The sequence below is a fragment of the Trichomycterus rosablanca genome, chromosome 22 (assembly GCF_030014385.1).
Source record: "Trichomycterus rosablanca isolate fTriRos1 chromosome 22, fTriRos1.hap1, whole genome shotgun sequence".
Lineage (NCBI taxonomy): Eukaryota > Metazoa > Chordata > Actinopteri > Siluriformes > Trichomycteridae > Trichomycterus > Trichomycterus rosablanca.
The window spans coordinates 1456971-1472500 of record NC_086009.1 but is presented as its reverse complement, the minus strand read 5'-3'; the positions used below and the strand labels follow the sequence as shown (position 1 = coordinate 1472500).

The 15530-nt window shown below is 49.8% G+C and overlaps 1 protein-coding gene across 1 annotated transcript in view; it reads left to right on the top strand.

Annotated features, from left to right (window-relative positions):
- Positions 1-9265, top strand: part of lrrc4ba (leucine rich repeat containing 4Ba) — a 37564-nt gene extending 28299 nt beyond the window's left edge. Inside the window, exons 3-4 of the mRNA XM_062984940.1 lie at positions 4903-5352; positions 7166-9265. Coding sequence (XP_062841010.1) covers positions 5107-5352; positions 7166-9100 — 2181 coding nt within the window. The 5' untranslated portion in view covers positions 4903-5106 and the 3' untranslated portion in view covers positions 9101-9265. The remainder of the gene's footprint in view (positions 1-4902; positions 5353-7165) is intronic.
- Positions 9266-15530: the final 6265 nt, after the last annotated feature.

The following is a 15530-nucleotide window of genomic DNA, read 5'->3' as shown; positions in this document are numbered from 1 at the left end:
GTATTTTTTTGTAATAGGAGGTCCAGGGACGCTGTACAATATCTGACCCTTGAGCCTTGGGCACAAGTTCCGACATACACACTCCAAAATGTTGTTGGTTACAAGTAAAAGAGTGGACGCAAATACAGGCCCAAACGAGGGAGTGATGCGTATTATTTTGGAATAGGAGGTCGAGGGGACACGAGGCGAAACGGACGGTCGATTACAAGCCAGGTCTGACAACAACCGAGGCTCTTTTGACTAAAAGTGGGCACAAATCCCCACACACACACTCCTAAATGTTGTCGGTTACAAGTCAGGTCTTCTCATCCAACAATGAAGGCTGTTTTGACTAAGAAATGGGCACAAATTCCCACACACACACTCCAAAATGTTGTGAAATTAATTTTTGTTTATCTGTCCTTATTTCAGTGTTTGTGTTCGCGGTCTGCAGTAGAAACAGACGTAGTGTGACGCGGAGCCGGCGCATCCGTCAGCACGGACGGGCCGAACGAGCGTCGTTATTACGCCGGCAGATTTACGCCGGTTCGGTTCTGCTCCACCACCTTTGTTTTATCGGCGGTTATCCGCTGATCCGGCGCTCCCGTCGTGTCTCCGCCTGCAGGACGATAGAGCGGAAAAAGCTCAATCACAAAAAGCTCCTTCGTCTGCGACCGTTTGTGTATCTGACGATCATGGTGTGTGTGGTGGGGCGCCGAATTATTGTGGGTTCTGATCGCGAGCTTTTATGTGCAGCTACTGACCTGCGTTAAAGGAATTTATAGCCGACGGTGCTGGAAATACGTCCTTACTCGAGACGGGCATGAGTTTTTGACTTAAAAATCTACTCGATTCGTAAAATACTTCTCAAAATACTTGTTTATACTTTATATGACCAAAAGTATTTGGACGCTCATGAGTATCTGTATGGCTGGGCGCAGATGTTGGTCAGGAAAGTCTCCGTTGATGTTCCGGTTCATTCCAGAGCAGGACACTGGAGTTTGTCTTCATGTCTTTATACTGTATTATAGAGCTTTGCTTTGTTCACAGGGGCGCAGTCATGCTGGAACAGGAAAGGACCTTCCCTAATCAGTTGCTGCAAAATTGGAAACATATTTCCTTTATATCATTGATTTATTACACCTGTTAGCGACTGTAGTGGCTGAAACACATCATTATAATAATTAGATGGGACGTTCCAGCGAGAGGTAGGTCCTGGCTCACAGTTGACGTTCCGAGTCATCCCAGACCTGTGGAGATCACACCAGACTCTTTGTGCACAGGAGGAAGGAGCGCTTCCCTAAACTGTTGCCACAGAGTCAACAGCACGTAATTTATGGTCAGGTCAGGTCAGGGCTCTGTGCTGGAACAGGAAAGCCCTTCCCTAAACTCTTGCTGCAAAATTGGAAACATATTTCCTTTATATCATTGATTTGTTACACCTGTTAGCGACTGTTGTGTCTAAAAGACATGAATTTAATAATTAGACTGGGCGTCCCAGCGAGAGGTCCTGGCTCACAGTCGACGTTCCAGTTCATCCCAGAGGTGTTCAGCGGGGTTAATGTCAGGGCTCTGCTCCGGCCTGTGGACATCACACCAGACTCTTTGTGCACAGGAGGAAGGAGCGCTTCCCCAAACTGTTACCACGGAGTCAACAGCACGTCGTTTATGGTCAGGTCAGGGCTGGTGGAAGGGACGGGTACCGCCGGAGTCAAAGAGGAAGAGAGGTTCGGTGAAAAGGTTACCATGGTAACGCTCCTCGCCGAGGACGGAGCCAGAGAGGGATGGGCGAGAGACACAGAGATACTACAGCAGAGAGAGAGGGAGGTGGTTAGGATGCGGGTACGGCGCCAGGATGAAGGGGCACCGCGTGTCAGCGCTGCAGGTTAATCTTTTATCAAACGCAGAGGGCAGCGCGGTGTTTACGGGGCGAACCGAAACCCTGCGGAGCGCCGGGAGAGGGAGCGGCCGAGGGAGGGAGGGGTGTAGTTAAAGAGGAGCGAGATTAGGGACCCTGTGATGCTGAGCAAAGTAAATTTCCCAGCAGGCCCATTTATAACCCGGACAAACCAGGCTGGAGCGGGAGATACGATTGTACTGGCGCTCCAGCCGGATGGCGCCTGATCTGCTAGGTGGCGTTTTTTTATACTATTTTATTTCTGCATTTTCTTCCTTTTTTCCCTTAATTTAGTCATAGCCAGTTGGTCTTCCGCTCCTGGAGACCCCGATGGCGTACGAGGAAGGTATACTCGCCTGACACGCCCTCCCTCTGACACCGACCCCTTCTTATCCCCCCGTACTTCGGTGGATTGGCGTGTGAGGCCGGTCTTGCTCAGGTAGAGTTATGCGCTGATCCCCACGTTCCTCCACTTCTGTACAGGCGCCTCGGGCTACTAACTTACACAGGGTCCTTACACAGCCTTGATTTTGATCAGCCTCAGAGCTTCTAGTGATGTAAAGCTCGCTTGACTGTGAGCAGTAAGGAATCAGGAGGCCAATCATTGGCCAAAGTGACTCACAGTACTGTGACAGTATATTGTCTAAGCAACTCAGGGTTAAGGGCCTTGCTCAAGGGCCCAACAGTGGCAACCTGGCAGTTGTGGGGCTTGAACCAGCAACCTTTTGATTAGTAATCCATTACCTTAACCGCTAGGCTACAGCTGCATATCAATAAATAAATGGATTCGTTTTCGAGCGACCGCGCCGCGGCCTCGTTCCCATCCTGAACCCGCTCCGCCTGAGTCATGGGCGCGGCTCCCATCTCCCATCACGCTCACTTAACGTCGCGCTCGGCACTCGCAGCTAATCGCGTCTCCCGTCAGTCACGCGTGAAGATGACACGACCGCCGGCTGATCAAACCCAGGCGCCGCTAATTTAGAGCACGATGTTTCAATAACGATCGTTACGGAGATTATCGGCCCCCGGTTCAACTGCGGCACGGGCTTGAACTGGCAACCTTATGATTACTAGTCCAGTCCGGTACCTTAATCACTGAGCTATCACTAGATACTGAACTAGTGGCACAGTGTGTATGTGTGTGTGTGTGTGTGTGTGTGTGTGTTTAATGCCGTTACACTGTGTGTTGTATACAGCTCAAACAATTGAGGGTTAAGGGCCTTGCTCAGGGGCCCAACAGTGGCAGCTTTTTGCCAATAATGGGACTTGAACTGGCAACCTTATGATTACTAGTCCAGCAGTTTAACCACTGAGCTACCACTGCATTGTTTATTCTCTTGAATCAGTGTCTGTGTGTGTGTGTGCGCGTGTGTGTGTGTGTGTGTGTTTAACGTGGTTACACGGTGTGTTGCGCATTATCGATTAATCTGAGCGCGTCTCCGTCCTGCGGCTTCCAAACCACCGCCCGTCCCTCCCGCGCCCCGTCCATCCGCGTCCTGCTTTATATGCACGTGTGTGTGTGTGTGTGTGTGTATGTGCGTCCCGGCTCGTCTCCTCCTTCTCCGGCGGAATATCATCGGTATTAATTCTCCGTTTCTCCTTCCAGCCCTCCCGTCCCTGATCCTCCCATAAATCTCGTCCTCATCCCTCATCCCTCATCCCCGGCTGCGCGGCGTCCGTCCGTTAGCGCCGATCATTTCGTTCTCCCCCTGCGGCCGCTCGGTCGTCCGTCAGCGCCGAACCCGCTCTTCAATCCTCTCTGTGTCTAATGAGTTAGCGTGTCGCCATTAATAACCGCCCATGTTCCGCCAGACGCTCTTATACCAGGTTAATGAGGTCGGCGAGGTCGAACGGACCCGTGGTGAGGTTCGTCCCGGTGCCGGACGAGGCGTCTGTCGAAATAAAGACGCGGCGCCCACGGGTACATTTAGGATGACAGAGAACACGTGCGCTTTGTGGCGACTTGCGGTGAACATTAGGATTGGACAAAATGACGTGGAGTAGTGGTCTCCTGCCAAGGTCTGAGAAAACCGAAACTGGCACCTTGTGCTGAGAGAATGTTCGGATGGGCGCCTGGGTGGCACAGAGGGCTGGTATAGATATTGAATCTCCTTATTTCTGCTGCAACAGCGACCCCTACTGTCCGGTTGATGTGGCCACAAGTGTGGCCACTAGAATCCGAGCAGCCTGTGGCCCTTCTGTGGCCCCTCTCGACCCTCAGCAGGGGCATCGTGTGCCAAATTGAGTGCACGGAGGAAGGGTGTGGGTTCTGAACCCATGGCGATGTAAAGCTTGCTGAACTGTGGACAGTGTGTGTGGTCAAACAAGCTCTGTTTATATGGGCACAGAGAAGTCACCAGCTCAGGTCAATTATAATCAGTAAAGGGTGGTGCAGTGGGTAGCTCTGTCACCTCAGTGCAAGAAGGTCCAGGGTTCGATTCCCCGGCTGGCCGGTCAGGGTCCTTTATGTGTGGAGTTTGCATGTTCTCCCCGTGTCCGTGTGGGTTTCCTCCAGGAGTCCCCTGTGATGGACCGGGGTGTGTCCTGCCTTTCGGCCAGTGACTCAGACCCACAGCGACCCTGACCAGGATGAACTGGTGGTAAAACAGACTATAAATGAATGAATAGCAGGATGATGAAACCCGGCTTCGAGGACACCAAGTCACGTCTAATCTGCGCCGAAACCCAAGACCTTGGCGTCCTACCGTCTCCCAAATTTGTCTTTCTGCTTTACAAGGGGACGCAAGGAGAGCGGCTATCTGCACCCTCGTGCCCTGCATCCGAAATTCGAGCGGCGCCAATCGCTAAATTAGAAACTAGATTCGAAATGAGCGATAAAGCACTGCCACGCCCGCTTTCAGACCGAGGGCTCGCACGTGGCACGTTTTGTGAAGCGTTTTTTTATTGCCCTGGTCGCTATGCTATGATGGTTTGTGAGCAATCCAGGCTTTATAGTAATTAAATGAGGGTTTTTACGGGATTCGAGCCCTCTGACTCTCACGTGTCCTTCTGCTTCTCTTTTCCAGTAATCCCGCCCGGAGAGGCTCCTCGCATCCTCGGAGAACCTTCCGACCTTCACAAGACACGGCGACAGGTGGAATACGTGGAACACTTGACCCTGGACCAAGGTTCACCTAGACGTGAGGACTCTCAGTGAACCCTGGAGACACGGATACCTTCTGAACGTCACTACACCTCCGGAAAACAGGAAAGGTCATGACCCAGTTGCCATGCGGATCACCACGGTGACCGGCCTTCCCAGCCCCGCCCCCTGCCTCCTCCTATTGGCCCATCTGCTGCTCCGGCTCCTCCTCCTGGGCCAGGACGTCGCGGGGGCCACGTCCACCTGCCCGGCGCCCTGCAGCTGCTCCAACCAGGCCAGTCGGGTCATCTGTACCAGGCGGAACCTGGACGAGGTGCCCGAAAACATATCCAACAACACGCGGTACCTCAACCTGCAGGAGAACTCCATACAGGTGAGCGCGCTCCATTTAGTCATATCCAATTACCCAGTTGCGTTCCACTTTCTCTCTACGGCTACAGACCGTCAGTCCTGACCGAGGAGAGCCGTGACACACAGCCCATTGCACGAGATGGGTTCCAATGGGGCTCAGTCTCGCGCATGGAGAGTCACGCACTAATCTACGTTATCCCCCGTCTCTGTGCAGTACCAGCGATCAGCCAGCAGAAGTCATAACTGCAGCAGTTATGAGGAATCCCCTCCAGCAAACCACCCTATCGTTTATTTTTTTTTTTTTCCAATTTTCCTCCAAATTTAGTCATATCCAGTTACCCGATCTCATTTCGCTTTTTCTCTACAGCTGCAGACCTTCAGTCCTGGCCGAGGAGAGCCTTGACTGACACGCCCCCTCCTGCATGAGATGGGTTCATGTGGGGCTCAGTCTTGGGCATGGAGAGTCACGCACTGATCTCCATTATCCCCCGTCTCTGTGCAGCACCATCGATCAGCCAGCAGAGGGCGTAACTGCAGCAGTTATGAATCCCTTTGGCAACCAACCCTATCGTTCGTGTAGGTGCCTGTCGGTAGCTGAGCTGAGAATTGAACCCACAACTTTGAGATGGCAGCTCTGATGTCCCAGCTTGGCTTTTTTTCCATTTTCCCCCAATTTTCCTCCAAATTTAGTCGTATCCAGTTACCCGTATGGCTTCAGACCTCCACTCCTGATTGAGGAGAGCTATGCCCCCTCAGACACGTGTGCAGTACCGACAGCTTCTTTTCACCTGCATGAGACGAGTTCATGGGCTCAGTCTCGCGCATGGAGAGTCACGCACCGATCCACGTTAACCCCCGTCTCTGTGCAGCGCCATCGATCAGCCAGCAGAGGTCGTAACTGTAGCAGTTATGAGGAATCCCTCTGGCATCCAACCCCACAGCCCATCATCGTTCGTTCGTGTAGGCGCCCAGCCTGCCGGTCGCAGAGCTGAGATTAGAACTAGCGTGTTTTACTGCTGCGCCACATGAACGCCCCAGTCTGGCGGTTTTAATTAGCATCTTTGACGGGGAGCAAATAAAAATAATCCCAGTTGAAGTCTGAGCGCTGAATCAGGGGTTGTGAAGTGACCCAGTTCGAACGCCTGCGCTCTGGGGGGATCACAAAACATCTGCATTGAAAATAGACTAAAAAATAATAGCGCTCTTTATCCTGCCTCAGTTTCCGTAAAAAAAAAAAGAAGATTTGATTTGTCGTAGCCCCGAGCCCCACTCGAAATGATTAAAAAATCTAAAAATGGTTCTGCGCCCGAGGGCATCCTACATATTTCCCTCCTCAGATCCTTCCTCTCAAGTCGCCTTGTACCCTCGGAGTACAGACTCGACGGCTCCCACCCCCCGTTTCCTTTTAAACGCCCCCGTCGCAGAGCATTTTACACCCCTGCCTTTTCTCCCCGAGTTTTGAGGAGGTGATGGCACCGGGCCGCCGAGAGCCTTCGCTCCGTACCCAGCGGAGAGCGGCTCGGGCTGTCGACGACCTGCCAGCTCGCTCCGAGTCTCAGACATGTGAAATTGCAGGGATTTTTGATGTGCGGTCACCCTCCGTCACGTCTCGGGAGAGGTTTAGTGAAGCGAAGATATTTCTCTGTCTTTTAGCCACGTCGTTTTGGGGAGAGTTTGATCTGGAGGGCTATAGCAGAATACGCCAGTCTGGTTCTTAATAATTAATACGATTCTTTAATTGTGACAGCAGTGTGTCCTACAAATGTACAAATAATTAAATACTAACCAATTAATTCAGCCTAAACTAACCTAGAGCTGATTCTTCTCCCCTCCAGGTGATTCGCTCGGACACCTTCAAGCACCTGAGGCACCTGGAGATCCTCCAGCTCTCCAAGAACCAGATCCGTCAGATCGAGGTGGGTGCCTTCAACGGCCTTCCGAACCTCAACACCCTGGAGCTGTTCGACAACCGGCTGACGCTGGTGCCGTCGCAGGCGTTCGAGTATCTCAGCAAGCTCCGGGAGCTCTGGCTGCGCAACAACCCCATCGAGACCCTGCCAGGCTATGCCTTCCACCGCGTGCCCTCCCTGCGCCGCCTCGACCTGGGCGAGCTTAAAAAGCTGGACTACATCTCGGACGCCGCCTTCGTCGGCCTGGTCAACCTGCGCTACTTGAACCTGGGCATGTGCGGCCTGAAGGACATCCCCAACCTGACGCCCCTGGTCCGACTTGAGGAGCTGGAGCTCTCCGGGAACAGGCTGGAGATCATAAGACCCGGATCCTTCCAGGGCCTGGAGTCTCTGCGCAAGCTCTGGCTGATGCACTCGCAGATGACCGTCATCGAACGCAACGCCTTCGACGACCTGAAGAGCCTGGAGGAGCTCAACCTGTCCCACAATTCCCTGCACTCGCTCCCTCATGACCTTTTCACACCCCTGCAGAAGCTGGAGCGGGTTCATCTGAACCACAATCCCTGGGTTTGTAACTGCGACGTGCTGTGGCTGAGCTGGTGGCTAAAGGAAACCGTACCGAGTAACACGACCTGCTGCGCCCGCTGCCACGCGCCACCCTACCTGAAGGGCAAATACATCGGCGAGCTGGACCAGAGCCATTTCACCTGCTACGCCCCTGTTATCGTAGAGCCTCCGACCGACCTCAACGTAACCGAAGGGATGGCCGCCGAGCTCAAATGCCGCACCGGAACCTCCATGACGTCGGTCAACTGGATCACGCCCAACGGCACCCTGATGACCCATGGGTCGTACCGTGTCCGGATCTCCGTGCTCCACGACGGCACACTGAACTTCACAAACGTCACCCTGCGTGACACGGGCCAGTATACCTGCATGGTGACCAACTCCGCCGGCAACACCACAGCGACCGCCGTCCTGAACGTTACCGCTGCAGACACCAGCGTCAACTACACCTACTTCACCACTGTGACCGTGGAGACCGTCGAATCGACCGGAGACGAGGATTCGACCCCGCGTTCCATCAACGAGACCATCATCCACATCCCCGGTCCAACGCCTTCCGGCCGCCTGTGGCACGACGTCATCCCGACGACCGCCTCCTCCCTGTCGGTTCTCGGCTCGTCGTCCTCCCCTCGAGCGACCAAACACACGTTCACGGTCGCCGTCTCCGAGCCCAGCTACCCCTCCGGCCTGGACGACGTCATGAAGACCACCAAGATCATCATCGGCTGTTTCGTGGCCATCACCTTCATGGCGGCGGTCATGCTAGTGGTCTTCTACAAGCTGCGGAAACAGCACCAGCTGCACAAGCACCACGGACCAGCCCGGGCCATCGAGATCATCAACGTGGAGGACGAGATCGGCGCCAACGCCAGCGTCCGAGGGAGCGGGATCTCCGGCGGGTCCACCATGCCCCAGGTCGGATCGGGCGCCGGGAGCCTGCGCCTGCATCACCCGGAGATCGTCAACCTGCCCAACCTGGCTCGGACGGACCACCTGAACCACTACTACAAGCCCCATCACTTCAACAACAACCTGATGAGCCTGGGACTCTCCGGAGGCCCCGGGATGGGGCTCAACAACAACAACAACCCCTGCTCGCAGATCCCCACCATGCAGATTCCCTGCTCTCAGGTTCCTGTAACGGTGAGCTCCATCCCCTCCTCCATGCCGCTGCCCACTCTGGGCATTCACGGATCTCTGAAAGGCCTGATGAGTAAAGGACCCAACCCACAGATCGAGCCTTTGCTCTTCAAGAGCGGCTCCAAGGAGAACGTCCAGGAGACTCAGATCTGAGAGAGAGGGGAAGGATGTAGGACAGAGTGAGGGAGGAATTTAGGAAGGTGACTCCGGACTCCGGGGAGACGGATGAGGTGCTCTCACTGTCTGGTCCTGGTTAGTTGTTCTCAGGAGTAACGAGGAGGGTCGACCCGGCGTTGTTGGACGTATTATCGACACGACAAGACTTAGCTGCGGGCCGACACAGTTTTGTTTTTCGTCTTTAAATCTCACTCTGAGTCGACGTCAGATCACTCGGTTCTGTTTTAATCGATCGGTACAATTCGATCTGCGATTACGTGCCAGAAACGAGCACTGGCGAGCATTTTAAACATTTCTATAGGAATAAATATAGATATATAGAGCGTAGGTGCGTTCTGTATATGTATATACGACGCTGTTGAGATTATTTCGGCTGTAGGGACGGCGGAGGATCACGTTTATGATGGATTAGACAGACCAGCACTGTGTTGAGGGCTTCGTTTTTGTAAAAGACCTCCTGGGGGTCAAGGGAAGTGTGCGAGGAATTTAAAGGGAACCTACAGGAACCTAACGGAAACCTAAAGGGAATTTAAAAGGAACTTAACGAGAACCTAAAGGGAACATACAGGGAACTTAAGGGAACATAACGGGAACTTAACGGGAACCTACAGGGAACCTACAGGGAACCTAAAGGGAACCTACATGGAACCTAAAGGACCTACAGGGAACCTAAAGGAACCTAAAAGAAATTTAAAAGGAACTTAACGAGAACCTAAAGGGAACCTACAGGGAACTAAAGGAACCTAAAGGGCAAACGAGGATCTAAACGTCTTCAAACCGACTGTGAGAGTAAACACGATATATAAATCTATTTTCATCCAGAGGAATAAATTATAATTATGGAGAATCTTTACATTCTACGTTTGAGCGAAGGCCACGACTTCGGAGGCATCACGCGCCCACGCCCGTGACCGAGCAAGCTTTGAGACTCGAAAACGTCTAAACTTTTTATCTTGCTCCGCCCGGGGCGCGTCTCTGACTTCTTTTTAGTCCCACAGATCCTTTCCTTTTTCTCGTTGCGTTCTTACTAACAGGGTCGTTCAAGGCGAGTCGCGTTTCGCTCTGCGGAATTAACGGACCGGACGTTTCACCCGCCGGCTGTCCGGACTACGAGGAAGAACCGCCAACACGGACTATTCTAACCACGACGCTAATACAGTTCTAGAAAGCAAAAATGTGAATCTTTTATATTATTTCCGTTTCTTGCTGCTACACGGATGAAGTGATGATTTACGCCACCGTCCCTCTGTTACCACGAGCGTTATTCCAACCACAGAAACGCTTCTACGTCCGATCAGTGTTTTGTTTATTATTATTATTATCATCAGTTTTCATTTTATTCCGGGTTCCTTTCGTATCCCGGAGCTGATGTTTGTATTTCATCGTGCTAGCCGCAGCGTTTATTCTCAGCGCCGCCTCTGAGACCAAGCAGCGACTTAAATAATAAAAATACAATAAAATTTATAAACAACAAACAAACAAACAAACATAGAGCCTCTAAATAAACGTGGCTCTTTTTTGAAACGATTCCCGCGACGTTTTCTACCGTACCACCTCCACCAGGAGGCAGAATATATTTATATTTTTCCCCCGTGGTAGCGGAACGCCGGGCGCTACGACGGATTTTCGGGTTGATTCCCGGGCGGAGACTTTTAGCGCCCGAGAGACTCGTCCAGAAGGTAAGAAGGACGCGCGAGACGGAGTCCGGCGGCTTTTTATAACCCAAACAAGGACGAGTAAATAAAAGAATGATAGAATTATAGAAGCTCTTTCTAAAGAAACAGACCTGTTCTGATATTCTGTGTCTCTCATGATTTGTTTTGATCTCGTTTGATTTTTTGGTTTTATTTTATATTCTTTTGTTTATTATTTCTGAACTGGAGTTCTCTTTATTGTAATATTGTTATTGTTACTCTGATTAGCGAAGTCGTTACGGCGAGAGCTGTTCTATTTAGAAGAGGATGGAATTAAAAAGAATTATGGCACATGAAAACGGGAAACGAACATGAAACCTGCTGGTGTCTCTTTTCTTTTGAACATTCAGATTCTGCTGCGTGATTCATTTATATTTTTGATGCTTAGCGAAGGCTTTTATTGTTCCCCAGTACAACGTGCTGAACCCATACAGGACAGGAGGGTAAATGATACTAAACCATGATTAACTATATATACGATACATGTTTCGGTTATCTGACTATAAAATATTTGACACTCTTGACGTGAACAATCTGCTGCTGTTCCAGTAGCGTGTTCAGCTGATTTAATGTTGGTAGTTTGTTTGGTTTAGGAGGTTTTATTTCTTTTTTAGGTAGTTAATTTATGTTAATGTTACTTCCAGATTATCCAGAATGTTCAGTTTTTTACTTTATTAAACTTTATTTAGTTTATTTGTGTTTGTTTAGCTTAGTTTAGGTAGTTTGTTAGTGTTTGGTCAGTTTATATGTGGTAGTTTAGTTTGGTGTTTGGTTAGTTTAGTTTATTTGCCTTTAGTTTATTTGTGTTTGGTTTGGTTAGGTTAGTTTATTTGTGTTTGGTTAGTTTACTTGTGTTTGGTTAGTTTATTTGTGTTTGGTTAGTTTAGTTTTGTTTAAGTAGTTTATTTTATTTTTGTTTGGTTAGTTTTTGTGTGTGGTTAGTTTAGTTTGTGTTTGGTTGGTTTATTTGTGTTTTGTTTGGTTAGTTTAGTTTGTGTTTGGTTAGTTTGTGTTTTGTTTGGTTAGTTTATTAGTGTTTTGTTAGTTTAGTTTATTTGTATTTGGTTAGTTTAGTTTGTGTTTGGTTGGTTTATTTGTGTTTTTTTTAGTGTCTTTGTTTATTGGTTCTCTGTGTGGTCAGTTTGTTAGTGTTAGTTTAGTGTAGTTTGTGTTTAGTTAGATCATTTGTGTTAGTTTAGTTTACTTGTGTTAAGTGTTCAGGTCATTAATTTGTGGACACTTTATTAATAGTGTGGTTGTATTTAGTTAATTATTGGTAGTTTTCAGTATTATTAGTGATAAACCAGAGAAAATCTTAAGTCATGTTCAGCCATGTTGCCAAAAATATGTGGACTGCGGCTGTTTAAGCCACATCTGTATCCAACAGGTGTAAAAAAATCATTTAAACAAAGTGAATTATTTGCTTTATAATTGACAGAGGTTGTTTGGCCGTTTCCTGTCCCCGTACGTGGACGCTGGGTCCTCAGGGACGGAGTCTGATGGGTTTAGTGTAGAGGAGGAACTCCAGTGACCTGCTCCTGACCTCAGTTCTGCTGAACACCCTGAATAATTGGAAAACAGATTGGAGTCGAAGTTCTCATCAGCGTGAGTGCCTGACCTCACTGGTGCTCCTTTGACTAAGTAGGCACAGATTCCCACGGGCACACTCCGAAATGTTGTTGGAAGCCTTTCTAGGAGATTGGAGGTTGTTACAGCTGCTGCAAAGAGGGACCGACTCCAAAATAAAGCCTGTGGTTTTGGAAGGGAACGTGGAACAAGCTCACGGTCGGGTGTCCAGATACTTTTGATGAATTAGTGTTACATAAATGAGTGTAATTAATTTCGGCAGGTCCGGTTCTGACCCCCTGCAGGGGCGTTTGATGTCGTGTGGGTTCGTTAAGCCCGGATTCTCTGGATTCGGGGACGTGAGAGAAGAACGAGATCTCCGCCCGTTCTCGGAACGACACCCATTAGCGGTGCCGAGAATCACCGGTGCACCGTGTCGACACCCCGTTGTCCCGGCAACACGCCTTCCGATAATTGAGCCGGAGCGCATCAAAGGTGCCGCGGCATCTTCGCTGGTCCATTTGCTAGTGTATTTGCAGCTCCGTCAAACTAAAAAAGACTCACACACACACACACACACATGCATGCCCACGCTTCAGCTCCAGCCCTGGCATCTCCTCCCATTCCCACGGCGATGTTTCCCTGGCAACTGTTGCCTCTGCGACGGTCACCATCGCCGAGCTCGGGTCTCTGATGCAAATGCAAGTGCAGGAAATGTTTTTCGAAGACGCATCACACACACACACGTACACACACACACACACACACGTCGTCCTAAATGATTTATTTTGAGCACGGCAACGCGGGAGGTCGTCGACATTCATGAACCTGACAAGAAGTTCGCATCAGATATGCCGCTGATTCGCCGCGTGTGTTCATACGATGCTGCGTTATCTCAACATCAACTTCGTCTACATACGCTATACGGTCAAAAGTATTCGGACGCCTGACCGTGAGCTCACTGGACGTCCCATTTTAAAAACAAATGCTATTGAAACAGAGATAAAACGACTGCCGCTCTTCTGAGAAGCTTCTCACACACATTCTTCCAGGTTCAAGGGGCGTCCCAATACTTTTGTCCATACAGTGTACCTGTCAGGCGGTGCGGCTGCTGTGCCTGTAAGTCCTGTCAGTTGTTCACTGTAGTCTGGGAGATGAGGTGTGTATTTGTAAGCCAACTTGTGTACCAGTCAGTCCCCATCAGAGTACCCATCAGGCGTGATATAGAATGTGTAGTCAGTGTACCCATCAGTCATGGTATAAAATGTAAAAGCAGTGTACCCGTCAGGCGTGGTATAAAATAAGTAAGCAGTGTACCCGTCAGGCATGGTATAGAATGTGTGGTCAGTGTACCCGTCAGTCATGGTATAGAGTGTGTGGTCAGTGTACTCATCAGTCATGGTATAGAATGAGTAAGCAGTGTACCCGTCAGTCATGGTATAGAATGAGTAAGCAGTGTACCCGTCAGTCATGGTATAGAATGAGTAAGCAGTGTACCCGTCAGTCATGGTATAGAATGAGTAAGCAGTGTACTCGTCAGTCATGGTATAGAATGAGTAAGCAGTGTACCCGTCAGTCATGGTATAGAATGAGTAAGCAGTGTACCCGTCAGTCATGGTATAGAATGAGTAAGCAGTGTACTCGTCAGTCATGGTATAGAATGAGTAAGCAGTGTACTCGTCAGTCATGGTATAGAATGAGTAAGCAGTGTACCCGTCAGTCATGGTATAGAATGAGTAAGCAGTGTACCCGTCAGTCATGGTATAGAATGAGTAAGCAGTGTACCCGTCAGTCATGGTATAGAATGAGTAAGCAGTGTACCCGTCAGTCATGGTATAGAATGAGTAAGCAGTGTACTCGTCAGTCATGGTATAGAATGAGTAAGCAGTGTACCCGTCAGTCATGGTATAGAATGAGTAAGCAGTGTACTCGTCAGTTGTGGTATAGTATGTGAAAGCAGTGTACCCGTCAGGCATGGTATAGAATGTGTGGTCAGTGTACCCGTCAGTCATGGTATAGAGTGTGTGGTCAGTGTACTCGTCAGTCATGGTATAGAGTGAGTAAGCAGTGTACCCGTCAGTCATGGTATAGAATGAGTAAGCAGTGTACCCATCAGTCATGGTATAGAATGAGTAAGCAGTGTACCCGTCAGTCGTGGTATAGTATGTGAAAGCAGTGTACCCGTCAGGCATGGCATAGAATGTGTTCTTAGAGTACTCATCAGTAATGGTTAAATAGGGTGTGGTTAATATTCCTGTCATGTTAAAGGAGGTGTGGCTAGTGTACCTGTCAGTCGTGGTATAGAATGTGTGCTCAGTGTATCTATCAGCCGTGGTTAAACAGGGTGTGGTTAATATACTGTACCTGTCAGTCACGCTAAAGTAGGTGTGTCCTCCGTATTTGTCCAAACCAATCCGTTACATCAGTGTAACGTCCAGTTGTAGGACAGGTCAGTCCCAGTAAAGGCGTGGCTTCTGTATCAGCAAAAGAGGCGTGGCCTGTGTGCCTGTCAGTCAGTCAAATGTATGCTAATAAATGTTCTATAAAGCATCGCAAACTTGCTGCTGAGTATCGTAGCACTGCAGTGATTTAGGTCATGGGGAGAAACACACACACACACACACACAGCACCGACGATCATCAACACACACACACACACACACACACACACACAGCACCGACGATCATCAACACACACACACACACAGAGCGAGCAGAGACTCAGGCCGCCTGAGGCTGATGAAGACTCATGCAAAGAGCTAAATGCCAAGTTGTTGCTGCAAGTTTAAATAAACCTGAAGTTCTTGTGTGTGTGTGTGTGTGCGTGTGTGTGTGTGTGTGTGTATATACAGTATATTAGTGTGTGTGTGTCTGTGTGTGTGTATATTAGTGTGTGTGTGTGTGTGTGTGTGTAGGCAAACGTCATGCCAGTTCACATGTAGGCGTTTTGTGTGCTGATTTGATCTCTGTGTTTCATTCAGCAGTTTCTCAGCGTGGGTTTTGAAAAGCGGCGTTTGTTTATTTAGCCTGTGGAGGAAACACGGTGGGCGCGGCACGAGGTGCGTCCACAGTGGCGTCCACAGTTCGAGGTGCGTCCACAGTGGCGTCCACAGTTCGAGGTGCGTCCACAGTGGCGTCCACAGTTC